The sequence below is a fragment of the Lithobates pipiens genome, unplaced genomic scaffold (assembly GCF_037356315.1).
Source record: "Lithobates pipiens isolate NorthernLeopardFrog02 unplaced genomic scaffold, aLitPip1_a1.2 Scaffold_22, whole genome shotgun sequence".
Taxonomy (NCBI): Eukaryota; Metazoa; Chordata; class Amphibia; order Anura; family Ranidae; genus Lithobates; species Lithobates pipiens.
In genome coordinates this window covers 1,566,379-1,588,509 of record NW_027507784.1, presented here as the reverse complement: position 1 = coordinate 1,588,509, position 22,131 = coordinate 1,566,379, and the positions used below count along the sequence as shown (strand labels likewise).

Sequence of the window (22,131 nt, the reverse complement as noted above, 5' to 3'; positions counted from 1 at the left end):
TTTACTGATCTACAGGGATATGCTAAGATGGTCTCCTGCCCCCCCCCCAATCCCCCCTTCCCCCCCAATCCCCCCTTCCCCCTCAAGCTGTGGCACTTTAGGTCAATGCCTACACATCTTTCTAAATGTTCCAGACTGGCTCTAAACCAGATATCAATGATGCCCAATGATGTCCCCTGATGCTTCTAAGAAGTTTCTGATCACAAGGTACACCTGACTGATGGCCTGAAGATGGCCATAACCCAACTGTACGATCTCTACCAGACTTTACTACAGCTAGGTACTTGGGGGACCTAAGTGTTCTATGGATTGTTCAAGGTGAGAACTTGTTCAGATGGTTGTTTGAGGGTAGGGTAGGTTAGATTCATGTTAGGAGCAATAGTGGAACCTTTAGGGTTTAGACATTAAAGTTGTAATTGAAGATTTCTTTGTAAAGATGGATGAATGTGAAGAGTTAATTTTATGGTAGACCGTTATCTGCGTGTTATACATCTCAGTACCTTGCTGCTGTTGCTGCTGCTGTTGCTGCTGCTGTTGTTGCTGCTGTTGTTGTTGCTGCTGGTAGGCATTAGGGTAACCTCCATATCCATTCCTGTACCCTATGGGAAATATGAGAGACTTAATTATTAAAGAAGATCCACGAGTGACAGAGAAGTCTTGACAAGAAAATCGGACAATGGAAGATGGATATTTATGAGTCGAATGATGGAGAGACTCGGTAAATGGAATTCAAGCAAGAACCCGTGCAGAGCTTATTGCCAATACTCATATAAAAGAACATCTGGGTAGCAGTGACCATAACATGATTTCATTTGTGGTCGAAACCCTTCAACCGGGACAGATATGAACCACATAAACACGCCACAAGACTCCGCCACAACATAATATAGACCATAGGTGGGCCCTGGTCTGCTGGCTGGTATGGCAACAAAGGGGGCATACCCAAAATAAGTAATGGATGATTGTGGAGAGAAATGTGCTGAGAAGTGTCCTGAAAATGGGGAATGAGAGGGAGGGTACCACACACCGGAACCGCCAAGGACCAGAGGTGAGTGCTCTGCTTAAATACCCCCTGGGCTCCTTCCATAAATTCCGGCCACCATACTGGCCTTCTTATTTATGTTAGCTGTAAGAAACCAACACCTATACGCAGGGCAGGACTTAGGGTGGTGGGGGCCCCTGGGCTTGAGTCACTTTTGGGCCCTACCTTGTATACATTACCGTATTTATTGGCGTATAACACGTGCCGGCGTAAAACACGCACCCCAAGTTTAGGAGGGAATTTTAAGGAAAATGCCCATCAATGCAGCCTTGTCAGTGTCCATTTGCAGACTTGCCCATCCATCTGCAGCCTTGTCCAGTGTCATTTGCAGCCTTGTCATTGCAGTCTTGAAGTTTAAAACTGGCGCTGCCGAGATACAGAGTCCTGTGTATCTCGGCGGCTCTCGGGCCCTCTCGCAGTCCTGAGCGGAGCCGAGAGTTGTCGAGTGTACTCGGTTCGGCTCACAGTCATGCCTAGTCCCCGTGTTATGTCCATCATAGGGCAGGACTGGGCATGACTGTGAGCGGGGCGGAGCCGAATACACTCGGCTATGTATCTTGGCGGGGCCTGCGGGGCCCCCTATTGGGTGGGGCCCATGCGCTTGAGCCCAGTCAAGCCCAATGGTAAGTCCTGCCCTGCCTATACGGGTAAGATAAAAAAAAAACACTTCACTTTTAAGAGGGCAAATTTTCCGCGGATGAGGGCTGCTCTCCAGGACTTAGACTGGGAGAGAATATTGGCATCAATGGGCACAGAATAGAAATAGGAATTCTTCATAAAGAATGTATGTGACCTCACTGCACAGTATATTCCCATGGGCAATAAGTTTAAAATGCTAAAAATAAAACCCCAATGGCTATAAATAATAAGAAAATTGCTTTTTTTTTTTTATATCAAAATGAAGGAACACTATCATTGTTTAAATGCTACAAAGACTATAACAGAATATGTAAAAAGCAAAGAAAAAAGATGCAAAAATTAAAACTGAATGACAGATTGCAAAAGACAGTAGGACAAACCCCCAAAAAATCTTCAAATATATTAATAGTAAAAAGGTCAGGTCGGAGCATGTAGGCCCTTTACAAAATAATCTGGAGTGGGTGACTGGGGACAAAGAGAAGGCTAACTTATTAAATACTTTCTTCAGCTCTGTGTATACAAAGGAGCATGGGGGAGCTCATGTCCATAATGGGGGTGGTAGTGACACAGCCCCAAATGATCCATGGAGGAGCTCAGCTATGAGGAGAGATTAGAGGAACTGAATTTATTCACTCTTGAGAACAGGAGATTAAGGGGGATATGATCACTGTGTATAAATACATAAGGGGGGGGGGGATATGATCACCATGTATAAATACATAAGGGGGGGATATGGTCACCATGTATAAATACATAAGGGGGGTATGATCACCATGTATAAATACATAAGGGGGGATATGATCACCATGTATAAATACATAAGGGGGATATGATCACCATGTATAAATACATAAGGGGGGGGATATGATCTCCATGTATAAATACATAAGGGGGGGATATGATCACCATGTATAAATACATAAGGGGGGATATGATCTCCATGTATAAATACATAAGGGGGGATATGATCTCCATGTATAAATACATAAGTGGGGATATGATCTCCATGTATAAATACATAAGGGGGGGATATGATCTCCATGTATAAATACATAAGGGGGATATGATCACCATATATAAATACATAAGGGGGGATATGATCTCCATGTATAAATACATAAGGGGGGGATATGATCTCCATGTATAAATACATAAGGGGGGATATGATCTCCATGTATAAATACATAAGGGGGGGATATGGTCATCATGTATAAATACATAAGGGGGGATATGATCACCATGTATAAATACATAAGGGGGGATATGATCACCATGTATAAATACATAAGGGGGGGATATGATCACCATGTATAAATACATAAGGGGGGATATGATCTCCATGTATAAATACATAAGGGGGGGATATGATCACCATGTATAAATACATAAGGGGGGATATGATCTCCATGTATAAATACATAAGGGGGGGATATGATCACCATGTATAAATACATAAGGGGGGATATGATCTCCATGTATAAATACATAAGGGGGGGATATGATCACCATGTATAAATACATAAGGGGGGATATGATCTCCATGTATAAATACATAAGGGGGGGATATGATCACCATGTATAAATACATAAGGGGGGGATATGATCACCATGTATAAATACATAAGGGGGGGATATGATCACCATGTATAAATACATATATGGTCCATATAGTGAACTTGGTGTTGAGTTATTCACTTTACAGTCATCAAAGAGGACTCTTTACGTCTAAAGGAAAAAAAGATTTCTTCTCCAAAGACGGAAAGGTTTCTTCACAGTAAGAGCTGTGAAAATGTGGAATAGACTCCCTGCAGAGGTGGATCTGGCCGGCTCAGTAGATTGCTATAAGAAAGACCTGGATTCTTTTTCTAAGTGTACAGAATATAACGGGGTGACATTTATAGGTAAACGTGATCCGGGGAAAATCTGATTGCCTCTCGGGGGATCAGGAAGGAATTTTTTCCCCTGCTGTAGCAGATTGGATTATGCTTTTCTGGGGTTTTTCACCTTCTTCTGGACCAACTGTGGGTGAAGGATTGTGTATATGGGATTGTATGGTTTTTTTGGGGGGTTTTTTTGGTTGACCGGATGGATTTGTGTCTTTATTCAACCTGGCTAACTATGTAACCCATGGGAACTATAGGACTGAACCTTCACAATGATAATGAAAGAAGCAGCAGGGGTTTTACCTCCTTTGGCTGTTATATTGGGGTAAAGAGGGGCAGTTACGGAAGGGAGGAGAGGGTACACCCAGGAAGAATGAAACCACGAGAAGAAGTTCTAAGAAGTTCTCAACAGAAACCCCTCATAAAGCTTTAGAAACTGTTTCAACGTAAGAGACCTACCAGCCTTTGGGGGCTTTCCACCATAACCTGAAATAGAGAGAAAGTAACAGAAGATAAGTGATGAGCTACTAAGACAAACCTTCCTGGGTACTCCAAATATGAGAGTCCTACAAACCACCCAGGAAACCACAAATATATGATATATATTTAATAAGTCCTCAAAGGAGACACATGTATTGGAATTCTTCAAACCTCTAAGGCGACGCATCCTCCAAACTTCCATGGAGACTAGACATGTGCAATTCGTTTCGTTTCAAATTTTTTGCGAAAACAAATTTTTCGAAAAGAACGATGATTCGAAAGAACAAACATTCGAAAGAACTAAAATCCGAAATTCAAAAATTCAAAAGAAGTAAAATAAGAAAATTCGAAAGAATGAAAATCCAAAGTTCGAAAATTCAAAGTTCGAAAATTCGAAAGAACGAAAATCCGAAAACAAGAACGAAAATCCAAAAATTTGAAAGAACGAAAATCCAAAAATAATAGTGAAATTTTTTAAATTCGAAAATCCTAAAGAACAAAAAAAATGAGGATAATTTCTATTATAATTAAATTATTAAGTTTATTAACCATTTTTATAGTTTTTTTATTATTATTATTATTTATTATTATTATTATTATTATTATTATTATTAATAATAATAATTAATAAAAACTATAATAAAAGTTATAAACTATTAAATTATAGGTATTTGAATTTCCTTTCAAATTTGGCTGTTAGTAAACGTAATCAATTATTAACCATTATTATAGTTTTATTATTATTATTATTATTATTATTATTATTATTATTATTATTAATAATAATAATTATAATAATAATAATGAATAAAAACTATAATAATAGTTATAAACTAACAAATTATGGATATTGGAATTTCTTTTCAAATTTGTCTGCCTGTTAGTGAATGTAACGAATACGAATTTATCCGAATTTACAAATTTTCAAAATAATGAATACCGTTTCTGTACAAATGGAATGTACCGAATTCAAATTTCTTTTGAATTCCCAAAATAACGAATATCGCATCTATATGACTATATGACCAAATTCACATTTTTCTGAATTTACGAATTTGTTTGAAATAATTCATTTCGATCATAACGAATGATCCGAAAAACAAAATAACAAATAAAACGAACAAAAACAAATTTTTTGGCCGTGCACATGTCTACTGGAGACCCATATATTAGAATCCTTCAAACCTCGAAGGAGATACATATATGAGAAGCCTCCAAACCTCCAAGGGGACACATATATGAGAATCCTCCAAACCTCTAAGGAGACCCAAATATGAGGATTGTTCAAACCTCCAAGGAGACCCATATATTAGAATCATCCAGACCTCCAAGGAGACCCATATATTAGAATCATCCAGACCTCCAAGGAGACACATATATGAGAATCCTCCAAACCTCTGAGAAAACTCCCAACTATGAGAATCCTTCAAACCACCCAGGAAACCCCAACTAGAATAGTCCTCCAAACCTCTAAGGAGACCTAATATGAGAATCCTCCAAACCTCTAAGGAGACACATATATGAGAATCCTCCAAACCTCTAAGGAGACTCATATATGAGAGCCTCCAAGCCTCTGAGAAGACACCCAAATATGAGAGTCTTCAAAGGCACCCTTAAAATCCAAATATGTGAGCCCTTCAAACTTCCCAGGTAATACGGACCACAAAAGTCTACCAAACCTCCCAGAAGACCTCAGATACAACGGTCCTCCAAGACTCCTGGAGAATAAAAAATGAGAGTCCTCCACACCTTCCAGAAGAACCCAAATATGATAGTTCTCGGGGATCTTATGTCATGTAGAGGAAACCTTCTCCCAGATGGTGAATCATATTACGGAGCTCAACAGATACTGGCAAATGCTATTATTACATTTTTATTACCTGGCTGCTGAAAGTTACTGGGATACAGACCACCATTAGTCCCGTACCCTGCAGAAAAGAGGGGAAAATGGATCCTGAATATTTCCAACCATGACCGAAGGTGGACAGGAAGGAAGCAGAGCAAAGACGGTGGAGGACATAATGAGAAGATCGAAGGAGACAGTGAGGAGGATGAAGGATACAGTGAGCAGGATGATGGACATAGTGAGATGGACGAAGGTCACAGCAAATAGGAAGGAGGAAGAAAATAGCGAGGAGAATGAAGGACATTGCGAGGAGGATGGAGGACACAGTGATGAGGATGATGGACACAGTGAGATGGATGAAGGCTACAGTGAGCAGGATGATGGACAAAGTGAGATGGACGAAGGTCACAGCAAATAGGATGGAGGACACAATGAGGTAGATGAAGGACACAGGAAAAAGGATGCAATACATAGTGAGGAGGATGAACGACACAGCAAGGAGGATAAAGGACAGAGAAGAAGTATGGAGGACACAGTAAGGAGGATAAAGGACATGGCAAGGAGGATGAAGCACATTGTGAGGAGGATGGAGGACACAGTGAGGAGGTTGGAGGACACAGTGAGGATGAAGGACACAATGAGGAGGATTCAGAACTCAGTGAGCAGGATGATGGACATAGTGAGATGGATGAAGGTCACAGCAAATAGGATGGAGGACACAGTGAGGAGGTTGGAGGACACAGTGAAGAGGATGGAAGAAACAATGAGGAAGATGGAGGACACAGTGAGGAGGATGAAGGACACAATGAGGAGGATGAAGGACACAATGAGGAGGATGAAGGACACAGCGAGGAGGATGAAGGACATGTCAAGCAGGATAGAGGACACAGTGAGGAGGATGAAGGCCCCGCGAGGAGAATGGAGGACACAGTGAGGAGGATGAAGGACACAGTGAGGAGGATGAAGGACACAGTGAGGAGGATGAAGGACACAGTGAGGAGGATGAAGGCCCCACGAGGAGAATGGAGGACACAGTGAGGAGGATGAAGGACATTGCGAAAAGGATTAAGTACACAGCGAGAAGATGAAGGACATAGGAAGGAGGATGAAGGACATAACGAGAAGGATGGACACATCAAGAAATACCAGCAAGGAGGGGGAGAGGTGTCATTACCAGCCTGAGCTCCATATTGAGGGTAACTTCCAGCTCCATAACCTGTAAAAGACATGGAAGCAAAGCAAACAAAACATAAGCGGACACCTTGGACAGAAAATATTTTCCCAATTTCCAGGAGAAGTCATTTCATTGAACATTATTCTGGACAATATGAAGGATTACTTTACCTGTTTGCTCGCCATACTGGGGGTAATTAGAGGCTCCATAACCTATGTGGGCAGAAGACACAAAAGATGAGAAAAATTAGGAGACCCCAAAGAACAGAGAAGAAGACAAGACCAGGGGCATTAATAGAGGGCATGAATGGAGGGCATTAATGGAGGGCATGAATGGAGGGCATTAATGGACTGGTATACAGTGTTACTGCTCACACAATAAAAAACAAACATGGAATTGGATATTAAAGACCAGGGACAATCACAGACCACCAGACTCAATACAGAGGAGAGAGATGAGAGAAATGGCTCAGAAATGGCAGTACCACCTTGGGCTTGGGCTGCATACTGTGGGTAGGTCCCAGCTCCATATCCTACAGTAAAGAGAACATACACGTTAGGGGACAAGCCAAGACATGTCTTCTATTCCTAGCAAACCAATTGTTCTTCATTTCCCAGATATTCCAATCATTTCTGCTGGTGTTCCTGAGCTCAGCTCATTGACTCCTTCCACCAGATAATAACGGAGTTATGAATATTTATCCTCCTAAGCCAATTGCTGAGGAGTTTGTTCAGCCGGTGAGTTGAGGGAAGGTGATAAAAGTTTGGAGGAACCTTACAGAATTTTTCTTCCTTCCTCTGGGTTTGGGTCACTGCAGGTGACTTCTCCTACATAGCCAGAGGCCTTCATCCACCCAGCCAAATGTCCAACACATGCTACACAAGAAATGGGGTTTAGAGATTCACCCAGATTAGATGGTGGGTGTGAGAAGTAGGGCTGCTCCTTTTGGGGTACCCTGTTTTTCTAGTCCGCTATGTCAGCAATAGAATTACAAAATCAAGTGACTGGCTGCCCAATTTTTCAACCCACCATGCATGCACCAAGGACCCCAGTGAGCAGACATTTGGGGCGTTTGGAGATATACGCCTGCTATACCCCTTTGGGGGATATTCCCACACCACCCTGGAAGGAACGGTGCTACAGCAAACAACCATTGCTAAAATTCAACAGAGTATCTGCTGGGAACTGATAGCCACCAATCAGATCCAAGCTGAGTCAGGGCAGACATAATGATTGGTGGATGGTGGGCAGGGGGGATGATTGGTGGATGGTGGACAGGGGGGGTGATTGGTGGATGGTGGGCAGGGGGGATGATTAGTGGATGGTGGGCGGGGGGGGGGGGGTGATTGGTGGATGGTGGGCAGGGGGGATGATTGGTGGATGGTGGGCAGGGGGGATGATTAGTGGATGGTGGGCAGGGGGGGTGATTGGTGGATGGTGGGCAGGGGGGATGATTGGTGGATGGTGGGCAGGGGGGATAATTAGTGGATGGTGGGCAGGGGGGATGATTGGTGGATGGTGGGCGGGGGGGTGATTGGTGGATGGTGGGCGGGGGGGAGGATTAGTGGATGGTGGGCAGGGGGGGTGATTGGTGGATGGTGGGCAGGGGGGATGATTGGTGGATGGTGGGCAGGGGGGATAATTAGTGGATGGTGGGCGGGGGGGTGATTGGTGGGTGGTGGGCGGGGGGGTGATTGGTGGGTGGTGGGCGGGGGGGTGATTGGTGGGTGGTGGGCGGGGGGGTGATTGGTGGGTGGTGGGCGGGGGGGTGATTGGTGGGTGGTGGGCGGGGGGGTGATTGGTGGATGGTGGGCAGGGGGGATGATTGGTGGATGGTGGGCGGGGGGGGTGATTGGTGGATGGGGGGGGTGATTGGTGGATGGTGGGCAGGGGGGTGATTGGTGGATGGTGGGCAGGGGGGGTGATTGGTGGATGGTGGGCAGGGGGGGTGATTGGTGGATGGTGGGCAGGGGGGGTGATTGGTGGATGGTGGGCAGGGGGGATGATTGGTGGATGGTGGGCAGGGGGGATAATTAGTGGATGGTGGGCGGGGGGTGATTGGTGGATGGTGGGCGGGGGGGTGATTGGTGGATGGTGGGCAGGGGGGTGATTGGTGGATGGTGGGCAGGGGAGGTGATTGGTGGATGGTGGGCAGGGGGGGGTGATTGGTGGATGGTGGGCAGGGGGGTGATTGGTGGATGGTGGGCAGGGAGGCGATTGGTGGATGGTGGGCAGGAGGGATGATTGGTGGATGGTGGGCAGGGGGGATGATTGGTGGATGGTGGGCAGGGGGGATAATTAGTGGATGGTGGGCAGGGGGGATGATTGGTGGATGGTGGGCGGGGGGTGATTGGTGGATGGTGGGCAGGGGGGTGATTGGTGGATGGTGGGCAGGGGGGGTGATTGGTGGATGGTGGGCAGGGGGGGTGATTGGTGGATGGTGGGCAGGGGGACGATTGGTGGATGGTGGGCAGGAGGGATGATTGGTGGATGGTGGGCAGGGGGGATGATTGGTGGATGGTGGGCAGGGAGGCGATTGGTGGATGGTGGGCAGGAGGGATGATTGGTGGATGGTGGACAGGGGGGTGATTGGTGGATGGTGGGCAGGGGGAACGAGAGATGGACTAATATCTTTCCTGACATGGTGGGAAGGGGTGATGATTGGTGGGGGTGGACAGTGGGGATGATTGGTGGATGATGATCCTTATAACTAATGCACATTTTTATGTCTGTTCCCTGCTGTTTGGAGGTATGTAGACATTGATATCACCAGGGGGAGGATTCGGGGTGATCAGAGCACACATACCTGCTTTGGATGGTTTCCCTCCATAGCCTGAAAAAGAAGGAATGTCTACCATCATTAACTCTATCAAGTTGAGTAAATTATTATAATTTCATGTTTCACTTATGTAGCGCCATAAATTTTACGTAGTGCTTTACATGCATATTACACGTTCACATCAGTCCCTACCCTCAAGGAGCGTACAATCTAAGGTCCTAAACTCATATTCATACATATACATACTAGGGCCAATTTAGACAGGATCCAATTAACCTACCTGCATGTCTTTGTAGTGTGGGAGGAAACCCCTCGCAGGCACAGGGAGAACATGCAAACTCCAGGCAGGGGGTGTCGTGGTTGGGATTCAAACCAACAACCCTTTTTACTGCTAGGTAAGAGTGCTAACCACTACACCACTGTGCCACCAAAATAGTTTTCATTGTACATGCTGCTGGAATGTATGTAAACATCTAAAAACAGAACCATCTGTTTCTACTCCAGATATTGGAATAAAAGGGAGAAAGAAGCTAATTGGTTGCTGTTAGCAACGGAGGAAGTTTTTCTTTCATATGTTGCAACTGTGCAGAATTACTCTGTATGAAATTTGAAAGCAGAACAAGTGCCACCTAGTGGTTGGAAACCTGACTGTGCACTGCTAGGAGTGAGAGTGAGGGATACTACTGAGCGTTAGATGGACTAATACCTTGCTGACCAATGTTACTCGGGTATCCAGCAGCCCCATTCCCGTAACCTGCAGAGAATGCAAGAGATTATTCATCCAGAGTGAAGAGAAGGTCTAAGTGATAGATAGATAGATAGATAGATAGATAGATAGATAGATAGATAGATAGATAGATAGATAGATAGATAGATAGATAGATAGATAGATAGATAGATAGATAGATAGATAGATAGGTAGATAGATAGATAGATAGATAGATAGATAGATAGATAGATAGATTAGCATTATTATCTCTATCTATCTAATAAGACACATATAAAGTATACAAAACATTGAGAATTATACCTCCTTGAGCTGCGATGTTTGGATATCCTGCTGCACCATAACCTGGATATATAGAAGAAGGTTGGAGAGGTTAAATAAAAAAAAAACATGATGTTCAGAGAGAAAAGATAATAGGGATGAAAGGTCATTCATACAGATCATCACAATTACCCCCCTTCTAGGAGCTCTCTGTTTTAGAATAACATTAGTGTATCATATGTAGTCTGAGCAATGGGGGACTGTAATGGGCACTCACACCAGGCCAGAGGGAAAAAAAAGGTCCTTTAACTCTCGAAAACAATGTATTTCAATTGACAAAGGTAAACTCTCCATGTTGTCAGGAAAGATATTAGTATGAAACATTGTTACAGATCAATATAACTTCTCCAGAGGATCCGTAAAGGGCACCTGAAGCCTGGATACAGAATAACCCACTGGAGTCCATTGATATCTAAATGTCTGCACATGTTTCATGGTGGTGGAAGGTCTTTTAGTAATGAAATATCTTCGGGGAGATGTTCAGAATAACAGGAGTGTACATGGACAGGAAGGAGAAGACAGGACAGCGGTGGAAGGAGTTGTAATGGACAGACATGGGAGACCATCAGAAGAATTACTTTGTACAATCTAGAAGGAGAACAGAAAGTCCATACCAGCTTTGGGTGATTTTGCTCCTTGGCCTACAAAAGAAACAAAACACATAAAAAGTCAGTTCTATTTAAAAGCATAGATTCTAAAAAAAGGTGCCACATCTTAGATGTAATGATTTTTGGTAATTTTTTATCACTTGGATCTCACCTTGTCCAAGAACATTGCCCAGGAAATTTCCAGCTCTGTTTGCATAACCTGCAATATGTAATAAATATTTATTCCACCATATTCCCAAATCACAGACGACCTGCCCATGAGGGTAACTTCACTTGCAGCAATTTTATTATATTATTGTTTAACACCTTCTAGTTACCTGGTTTCTGTTTAGCAGCCTGAGGATACTGGCCCAGACCTGGTGATTGAAGAAGACAGTTGGTGATGGTGAACCGGGGTGGATGAATGGAGTTATAAAGGAAAGATGGGAGAACATTGTGTGACTGACACTCTGTATGACTGAGCTTCTTCCAGACAGAGGTCCCACACATGCTATCCAAGAGTCACCATCAAGATGAGCAGTACAAGATGAAAAACATCTCAGATGTAATATAGACAGTAGAAAACGAAATCACTCACCTGATTTCCCAGCCTTTACACCCTGTCCTCCATATCCATTTCCGAGTCCTGAGGAAGAGATTGTGTTGGTACCTGCCATGCATTTTTCATGCCCACAAACCATAGCTCACATCTAGCCCCAGTCACTAACTCCTACCCCAGTCACCTAACCCCTTCTGACCTAGACACACTCACCAACTCCCCACAACCTACCTCAATCAGCCTACATGTTTCAACCTAGACCTAGCCATCTTACCTCTTCCAGATACTAAATCCTCCACCAGCCTAACTCTGTCACCTGATCACTTCCAAATCAGCCCTGGTCACAAACCTGCTCACTAACCTAGCCTCAGTCACTTAACCCCTTTCAAACTAGCCACATTAACAAATCCACCACCAACCTACCCTAGTTGCCTGACCTCTTCTGACCCAGCCCCAGCACATAACCCCTTTCAAACTAGATCCAGTCACCACCTCCCCCACCAATCACCTGATCCCTCACTACATAGTCCTTACCAACTCACCCTAGTCAACTGACCCCTTCTAGACTTCCAACCTACCCCTATTTAACAGTCCACTACCCAGCTAGCCCTAGTCACATGATTCCTTGCAGTCTAATCCCAGTGATCTAATCTAGCTCAAAAAAACAAATCTGATAAAGACCTAGTCACATGACCCCTCAAACATATATATATATATAATGATCCCTCTAAACTTATTTCAGATCACCCGCTCCCTCCAAACCTTCCTATAACCACCACACAACTCCAAACCTTCCTTCAGCCACCATACAACTCCAAACCTTCCTCCAGCCACCAGACAACTCCAAACCTTCCTTCAGCCAAACGCTAGACAACTTCAAACCTTTCTCCAAACACCAGGCCACTACAAACCTTCCCCCAACCACTGGACACCTCCTAACTTCCCTCCAACCACTGGACTCCTCCAAACCTTCCTCCAACCACCAGATAACTTCAAATCTTTCTCCAAACACCAGGCCACTACAAACCTTCCCCCAACCACTGGACACCTCCTAACTTCCCTCCAACCACCGGACTCCTCCAAACCTTCCTCCAACCACCAGACTTCTCCAAACACCAGGCTACTACAAACCTTCGCCCAACCACTGGACACCTTCTAACTTCCCTCCAACCACTGGACTCCTCCAAACCTTCCTCCAACCACTGGACACCTCCAAACCTTCCTCCAACCACTGGACTCCTCCAAACCTTCCTCCAACTACTGGACTCCTCCAAACCTTCCTCCAACCACTGGACACCTCCAAACCTTCCTCCAACCACTGGACACCTCCAAACCTTCCTCCAACCACTGGACACCTCCAAACCTTCCTCCAACCACTGGACACCTCCAAACCTTCCTCCAACCACTGGGCTCCTCCAAACCTTCCTCCAACCACTGGACACCTCCAAACCTTCCTCCAACCACTGGACACCTCCAAACCTTCCTCCAACCACTGGACTCCTCCAAACCTTCCTCCAACCACTGGACTCCTCCAAACCTTCCTCCAACCACTGGACACCTCCAAACCTTCCTCCAACCACTGGACTCCTCCAAACCTTCCTCCAACTACTGGACTCCTCCAAACCTTCCTCCAACCACTGGACACCTCCAAACCTTCCTCCAACCACTGGACACCTCCAAACCTTCCTCCAACCACTGGACACCTCCAAACCTTCCTCCAACCACTGGACACCTCCAAACCTTCCTCCAACCACTGGGCTCCTCCAAACCTTCCTCCAACCACTGGACACCTCCAAACCTTCCTCCAACCACTGGACACCTCCAAACCTTCCTCCAACCACTGGACTCCTCCAAACCTTCCTCCAACCACTGGACACCTCCAAACCTTCCTCCAACCACTGGACACCTCCAACCTTTTTCCAACCACCGGACACCTTCACACTAATTCCAGTCAAGTAAATCAACAAGACAGAAACTTACCATAAGGACCCTGTTGATAAGCTTGAGATGGGTTCTGAGGGTATTTTCCTGCACCTAAAAAATATGGATATAGTGTTATATAGTCATACTGTGTGTAGACAAGGTTCTAGTCAATACATATACAGTGTTATAGTCAGACTGTAGATAGAGACAATTGTAGAGATTATACACAAAGGTCAGACTGTAGATATGGACGGTTTTAGTCGGTGTATACACAGGTCAGACTGTAGATATGGACGGTTGTAGTCGGTGTATACACAGGTCAGACTGTAGATATGGACGGTTGTAGTCGGTGTATACACAGGTCAGACTGTAGATATGGACAGTTGTAGTCGGTGTATTCACAGGTCAGACTGTAGATATGGACGGTTGTAGTCGGTGTATATGCAGGTCAGACTGTAGATATGGATGATTGTAGTCGGTGTATACACAGGTCAGACTGTAGATATGGACGGTTGTAGTCGGTGTATATGCAGGTCAGACTGTAGATATGAACGGTTGTAGTCGGTGTATACACAGGTCAGACTGTAGATATGGACGGTTGTAGTCGGTGTATACACAGGTCAGACTGTAGATATGGACGGTTGTAGTCGGTGTATACACAGGTCAGACTGTAGATGTAGACGGCTGTAGTCGGTGTATACACAGGTCAGACTGTAGATATAGATGGCTGTAGTCGGTGTATACACAGGTCAGACTGTAGATGTAGACGGCTGTAGTCGGTGTATACACAGGTCAGACTGTAGATATGGATGGTTGTAGTTGGTGTATACTCAGGTCAGACTGTAGATATGGACGGTTGTAGTCAGTGTATACACAGGTCAGACTGTAGATATGGACGGTTGTAGTCGGTATATACACAGGTCAGACTGTAGATATGGACGGTTGTAGTCAGTGTATACACAGGTCAGACTGTAGATATGGACGGTTGTAGTCAGTGTATACACAGGTCAGACTGTAGATATGGACGGTGGTAGTCAGTGTATACACAGGTCAGACTGTAGATATGGATGGTTGTAGTTGGTGTATACTCAGGTCAGACTGTAGATATGGACGGTTGTAGTCAGTGTATACACAGGTCAGACTGTAGATATGGACGGTTGTAGTCGGTATATACACAGGTCAGACTGTAGATATGGACGGTTGTAGTCGGTGTATACACAGATCAGACTGTAGATATGGACGGTTGTAGTCGGTGTATACACAGGTCAGACTGTAGATATGGACGGTTGCAGTCGGTATATACACAGGTCAGACTGTAGATATGGACGGTTGTAGTCAGTGTATACACAGGTCAGACTGTAGATATAGATGGTTGTAGTCGGTGAATACACAGGTCAGACTGTAGATATGGATGGTTGTAGTCGGTGAATACACAGGTCAGACTGTAGATATAGATGGTTGTAGTCGGTGAATACACAGGTCAGACTGTAGATATGGATGGTTGTAGTCGGTATATACACAGATCAGACTGTAGATATGGATGGTTGTAGTCGGTGTATACACAGGTCAGACTGTAGATGTAGACGGTTGTAGTTGGTATATACACAGGTCAGACTGTAGATATGGACGGTTGTAGTCGGTGTATACACAGGTCAGACTGTAGATATGGACGGTTGTAGTCGGTGTATACGCAGGTCAGACTGTAGATGTAGACGGTTGTAGTTGGTATATACACAGGTCAGACTGTAGATATGGACGGTTGTAGTCGGTGTATACACAGATCAGACTGTAGATATGGACGGTTGTAGTCGGTGTATACACAGGTCAGACTGTATATATGGACGGTTGCAGTCGGTATATACACAGGTCAGACTGTAGATATGGACGGTTGTAGTCGGTATATACACAGGTCAGACTGTAGATATGGACGGTTGTAGTCGGTGTATACACAGGTCAGACTGTAGATATGGATGGTTGTAGTCGGTGTATACACAGGTCAGACTGTAGATATGGACGGTTGTAGTCGGTGTATACACAGATCAGACTGTAGATATGGATGGTTGTAGTCGGTGTATACACAGGTCAGACTGTAGATATGGATGGTTGTAGTCGGTGTATACACAGATCAGACTGTAGATATGGATGGTTGTAGTCGGTGTATACACAGGTCAGACTGTAGATATGGACGGTTGTAGTCGGTGTATACACAGGTCAGACTGTAGATGTAGACGGTTGTAGTCGGTGTATACACAGGTCAGATTGTAGATATGGACGGTTGTAGTCAGACTGTAGATGGAGACAGGACAGTAGACAATGCAGCTGAAGTTTTATATATAAAACGAACCTCCAGATTTTGCCCCCAGAGGACCGGTAAGTCCCGGCTGTTGGGCTCCTGCACCTAAACCTGAAAAGGAGAGAATAGGAGTAAATTGAAAAGAATTCTAAACTCTCTATGGACACAAAGTGGGCAGTTAGATGGTCGGTACTGTCCATGGCAAGAGTCAGGGGGGTGCAGTGGATTCACAGGGCTGGATAAGAACTTTGTCAGTTGCAGGTTAATAGGGGTACATTTGGGTGGGCAGTGCAGTCAGTGGGCCAATAGGAGGGTTCAAAAGGAGCAGTGTCAGTGGGAAGTCAGTCAGGAGGCAGTTGGGTGAGCAGTAAAGTCAGGGGTCTGGAGAAGGGTAGTGTCAGTCGGAGGTCCCTCATTAGGGCAGTTGGGCAGGCAGTACAGTTATTGGGCCAGTTGGAGGGTTGGAAAGGGGCAGTGTCAGCTGGAGATCTGTCAGGGGGCAGTTGGGCAGGCAGTACAGTCAGTGGGCCAGTTGGAGGATGGGAAAGGGGCAGTGTCAGTTGGAGGTAATTTGCGGAAGTTGGTGAGCAGTAAAGTCAGGGGTCTGGAGAAGGGTAGTGTCAGTCGGAGGTCCCTCATTAGGGCAGTTGGGCAGGCAGTACAGTTATTGGGCCAGTTGGAGGGTTGGAAAGGGGCAGTGTCAGCTGGAGATCTGTCAGGGGGCAGTTGGGCAGGCAGTACAGTCAGTGGGCCAGTTGGAGGATGGGAAAGGGGCAGTGTCAGTTGGAGGTAATTTGCGGAAGTTGGTGGGCAGTAAAGTCAGGGGGCTGGATAGATAAAGTGCCAGTTGGAGGTCAGTCATTAGGGCAGTTGGGCAGGCAGTACAGTTAGTGGGCCAGCTGGAGGGTTGGAAATGGGCAGTGTCAGCTGGACAACAGTCAGGGGGGCAGTTGGGTGGGCAGTTAAGTCAGAGGTCTGGGGAGATGCAGTGTCAGTTGGAGGTCAGTCATTAGGGATGTTGGGTGGGCATTTTAGTCAGTAGGCAAGCTGGAGGGTTGGAAAGCAGCCATGTCAGTTGGATGTCAGTCAGGTGGCAATTGGGTGGGCAGTAAAGTCAGAGGTCTGGCGAGAGGTAGGGATAGCTGGACATCAGTCATTAGGGCAGTTCGATGAGTAGTGCAGTCACTGGGCCAGTTGGAGGATTGGAAAGGGGCAGTGTCAGTTGGATGTCGTCATGGGACAGCTGGGTGGGCAGTAAAGTCATGGGTCTGGAGAAAGGTAGTGTCAGTTGGAGGTCAGTCGTTAAGGCAGTTGAGTGGGCAGTGCAGTCAGTGGGCCATTTGGAGGGTTGGAATGGGGCAGTGTCCATGGGGGGTCGGTCAGGGAGCATTTGTGTGGGCAGTAAAGTCCGTGGAGGCAGCACAGATGTCTGGAGAGGGGCAGAGTCAGTCTGGATAAAGTAGGGGCAGTTTTGGCACCAGTGGGGGGGGGGGCAGTCAGGTGTTATATGAGGGGGTTGGTTGCAGTCTTGCTCTCACCCCTGGAATAATCCGGCTGATATATGGGGTTTCCTCCGGCGTTTTGCTGGGGTTTGGCCCCTGAAGGAAACGAGAAGAACATTTGAACAGAGCAGAGATAACATACATGATGAAATGCTCTTCTGGCCAATCATTGGGGGACTTTTTCTCCACCAGTCACTAAATGCCATTTTCAGGTTCCAGGGTCACCTTACTGATAAGCCACCATGATGTCTCCGTGGCCCTCCCAAAGCTCATTAAATCTTCCCCTCCTCCAATCCACGTCTCCATATTCATACCAGCAATCTACCATAATTGCCCCAAAGATGAAATCTGATACCAATTGGATCCATTATTCAGAGGGATTGGGCAGTTTCCATTAAGAAGAAAGGTTCTTGCGGTTCCTGGAGACCATGAGGGGCACTTTTCACCAGTGGTACCCCTCCGGAGATGTTATAAATTGTAACGCATGGAATAAAAGTGATAATCCCGAACACAGACACACAGATGTGGGACAATGAGCCCCTGCGAGCCCGTCTCACCACCTCCCGTCTCTTGTCCTCCCAACCGCAACCTCTGCAGGTTCTCTCACTCTACGAGCAGACTGTGAGCAAACTGTGAAGATCTTCACCCCACCCATCCCCCCACATTCCCACCATCATCTGGTGTCTGGAGCACTACAACCCACCAGCATAACACCTCCCCCCCATGGGATGCTGGATTCTGGAGCACTACAACCCCCAGCAGACAACTCTGGGGACCCAGACACTTAGCTAAGGAGAAGACATGATAGGGCCCAGCTTATCAAAACAGCTCCTGGTGTCCATTGTCATACAAGGAGCCTCCAGATGGTGGGCTCCACTAGGGCCCCGTTCTGTACAATATCAGGCAAATTTTGGGGCCCAGCACTACAGCTGGGGGAACATTTCCACATTCAGGGCAGGAAGGAGTCAGCACTATGGAGGGAAATTATGGATGTAAAAAGGAAAAGACATGGAAGATGGGCTACTGCAGATTTAATGGGGTATTAACTACGGGGGAGGGGGGTGGGGGTGGGCAGCATAAAGCATGTAGTATGGTATGAGGTGGATGGGCAGTAATAACGTGAATGGGCAGTATAGATGTAGAAGGGTATTAGGTGGATGAGTAGTATAGATGTAGAAGGGTATTAGCTGGATGGGTAGTATAGATGTAGAAGGGTATTAGGTGGATGGTTAGTATAGATGTTGAAGGGTATTAGGTGGATGGGTAGTATAGATGTAGAGGGGTATTAGGTGGATGGGTAGTATAGATGTAGAGGGGTATTAGGTGGATGGGTAGTATAGATGTAGAAGAGTATTAGGTGGATGGGTAGTAGAGCTGTAGAAGGGTATTAGGTGGATGGGTAGTAGAGCTGTAGAAGGGTATTAGGTGGATGGGTAGTATAGATGTAAAAGGGTATTAGGTGGATAGGTAGTAGAGCTGTAGAAGGGTATTAGGTGGATGGGTAGTAGAGCTGTAGAAGGGTATTAGGTGGATGGGTAGTATAGATGTAGAAGGGTATTAGCTGGATGGGTAGTATAGATGTAGAAGGGTATTAGGTGGATGGGTTGTATAGATGTAGAAGGGTATTAGGTGGATGGGTAGTATAGATGTAGAGGGGTATAAGGTGTATGGGTAGTAGAGCTGTAGAAGGGTATTAGGTGGATGGGTAGTATAGATGTATAAGGGTATTAGGTGGATGGGTAGTATAGATGTATAAGGGTATTAGGTGTATGGGTAGTAGAGCTGTAGAAGGGTATTAGATGGATGGGTAGTATAGATGTAGAAGGGTATTAGGTGGAGGGGTAGTATAGATGTAGAAGGGTATTAGATGGATGGGTAGTAGAGCTGTAGAAGGGTATTAGGTGGGTGGGCAGTATGGATGTAGAAGGGTATTAGGTGGATGGGTAGTAGAGCTGTAGAAGGGTATTAGGTGGATGGGTAGTATAGATGTATAAGGGTATTAGGTGTATGGGTAGTAGAGCTGTAGAAGGGTATTAGGTGGATGGGTAGTAGAGCTGTAGAAGGGTATTAGGTGGGTGGGCAGTATAGATGTAGAAGGGTATTAGGTGGATGGGTAGTATAGATGTAGAGGGGTATTAGGTGGATGGGTAGTAGAGCAGTGGAAGGGTATTAGGTGGATGGGTAGTAGAGCTGTAGAAGGGTATTAGGTGGATTGGTTGTATAGACGTAGAAGGGTATGAGGTGGATGGGTAGTATAGATGTAGAGGGGTATTAGGTGGATGGGTAGTATAGATGTAGAAGAGTATTAGGTGGATGGGTAGTAGAGCTGTAGAAGGGTATTAGGTGGATGGGTAGTAGAGCTGTAGAAGGGTATTAGGTGGATGGGTAGTATAGATGTAAAAGGGTATTAGGTGGATGGGTAGTAGAGCTGTAGAAGGGTATTAGGTGGATGGGTAGTAGAGCTGTAGAAGGGTATTAGGTGGATGGGTAGTATAGACGTAGAAGGGTATTAGCTGGATGGGTAGTATAGATGTAGAAGGGTATTAGGTGGATGGTTAGTATAGATGTAGAAGGGTATTAGGTGGATGAGTAGTATAGATGTATAAGGGTATTAGGTGGATGGGTAGTATAGATGTATAAGGGTATTAGGTGTATGGGTAGTAGAGCTGTAAAAGGGTATTAGGTGGATGGGTAGTATAGATGTATAAGGGTATTAGGTGTATGGGTAGTAGAGCTGTAGAAGGGTATTAGGTGGATGGGTAGTAGAGCTGTAGAAGGGTATTAGGTGGGTGGGCAGTATAGATGTAGAAGGGTATTAGGTGGATGGGTAGTATAGATGTAGAGGGGTATTAGGTGGATGGGTAGTAGAGCAGTGGAAGGGTATTAGGTGGATGGGTAGTAGAGCTGTAGAAGGGTATTAGGTGGATTGGTTGTATAGACGTAGAAGGGTATGAGGTGGATGGGTAGTATAGATGTAGAGGGGTATTAGGTGGATGGGTAGTATAGATGTAGAAGAGTATTAGGTGGATGGGTAGTAGAGCTGTAGAAGGGTATTAGGTGGATGGGTAGTAGAGCTGTAGAAGGGTATTAGGTGGATGGGTAGTATAGATGTAAAAGGGTATTAGGTGGATGGGTAGTAGAGCTGTAGAAGGGTATTAGGTGGATGGGTAGTAGAGCTGTAGAAGGGTATTAGGTGGATGGGTAGTATAGACGTAGAAGGGTATTAGCTGGATGGGTAGTATAGATGTAGAAGGGTATTAGCTGGATGGTTAGTATAGATGTAGAAGGGTATTAGGTGGATGAGTAGTATAGATGTATAAGGGTATTAGGTGGATGGGTAGTATAGATGTATAAGGGTATTAGGTGTATGGGTAGTAGAGCTGTAAAAGGGTATTAGGTGGATGGGTAGTATAGATGTATAAGGGTATTAGGTGGATGGGTAGTATAGATGTATAAGGGTATTAGGTGTATGGGTAGTAGAGCTGTAGAAGGGTATTAGCTGGATGGGTAGTATAGATGTAGAAGGGTATTAGGTTGAGGGGTAGTATAGATGTAGAAGGGTATTAGGTGGATGGGTAGTAGAGCTGTAGAAGGGTATTAGGTGTATAGGTAGTAGAGCTGTAGAAGGGTATTAGGTGGATGGGTAGTAGAGCTGTAGAAGGGTATTAGGTGGGTGGGCAGTATGGATGTAGAAGGGTATTAGGTGGATGGGTAGTAGAGCTGTAGAAGGGTATTAGGTGGGTGGGCAGTATGGATGTAGAGGGGTATGAGGTGGAGGGGTAGTAGAGCTGTAGAAGGGTATTAGGTGGATGGGTAGTAGAGCTGTAGAAGGGTATTAGGTGGAGGGGTAGTAGAGCTGTAGAAGGGTATTAGGTGGATGGTTAGTATAGATGTAGAGGGGTATTAGGTGGATGGTTAGTATAGATGTAGAAGGGTATTAGGTGGAGGGGTAGTAGAGCTGTAGAGGGGTATGAGGTGGATGGGTAGTATAGACGTAGAAGGGTATTAGCTGGATGGGTAGTATAGATGTAGAAGGGTATTAGGTGGATGAGTAGTAGAGCTGTAGAAGAGTATTAGGTGGATGGGTAGTATAGATGTATAAGGGTATTAGGTGGATGGGTAGTATAGATGTATAAGGGTATTAGGTGTATGGGTAGTAGAGCTGTAGAAGGGTATTAGGTGGATGGGTAGTAGAGCTGTAGAAGGGTATTAGGTGGATGGGTAGTATAGATGTATAAGGGTATTAGGTGGATGGGTAGTATAGATGTATAAGGGTATTAGGTGTATGGGTAGTAGAGCTGTAGAAGGGTATTAGGTGGATGGGTAGTATAGATGTAGAAGGGTATTAGGTGGATGGGTAGTAGAGCTGTAGAAGG

The 22,131-nt window shown here is 45.4% G+C and overlaps 1 protein-coding gene across 3 annotated transcripts in view; it reads right to left on the bottom strand.

Moving 5' to 3' along the window:
- The window catches only part of GREP1 (glycine rich extracellular protein 1), a 36,378-nt gene that overhangs the window by 13,144 nt on the left and 1,103 nt on the right, over positions 1-22,131 (bottom strand). For all 3 annotated transcript variants that reach the window (XM_077494055.1, XM_077494056.1, XM_077494054.1), the window contains exons 2-17: positions 17,792-17,851; positions 16,305-16,364; positions 14,018-14,071; positions 12,077-12,124; positions 11,817-11,855; positions 11,651-11,698; positions 11,506-11,532; positions 10,874-10,915; positions 10,550-10,597; positions 9,871-9,897; positions 7,552-7,596; positions 7,235-7,276; positions 7,065-7,106; positions 5,925-5,972; positions 4,024-4,050; positions 501-599 (exon numbers count right to left, since the gene is read on the bottom strand). In XM_077494055.1, coding sequence (XP_077350181.1) covers positions 501-599; positions 4,024-4,050; positions 5,925-5,972; positions 7,065-7,106; positions 7,235-7,276; positions 7,552-7,596; positions 9,871-9,897; positions 10,550-10,597; positions 10,874-10,915; positions 11,506-11,532; positions 11,651-11,698; positions 11,817-11,855; positions 12,077-12,124; positions 14,018-14,071; positions 16,305-16,364; positions 17,792-17,851 — 756 coding nt within the window. The remainder of the gene's footprint in view (positions 1-500; positions 600-4,023; positions 4,051-5,924; positions 5,973-7,064; positions 7,107-7,234; positions 7,277-7,551; positions 7,597-9,870; positions 9,898-10,549; positions 10,598-10,873; positions 10,916-11,505; positions 11,533-11,650; positions 11,699-11,816; positions 11,856-12,076; positions 12,125-14,017; positions 14,072-16,304; positions 16,365-17,791; positions 17,852-22,131) is intronic.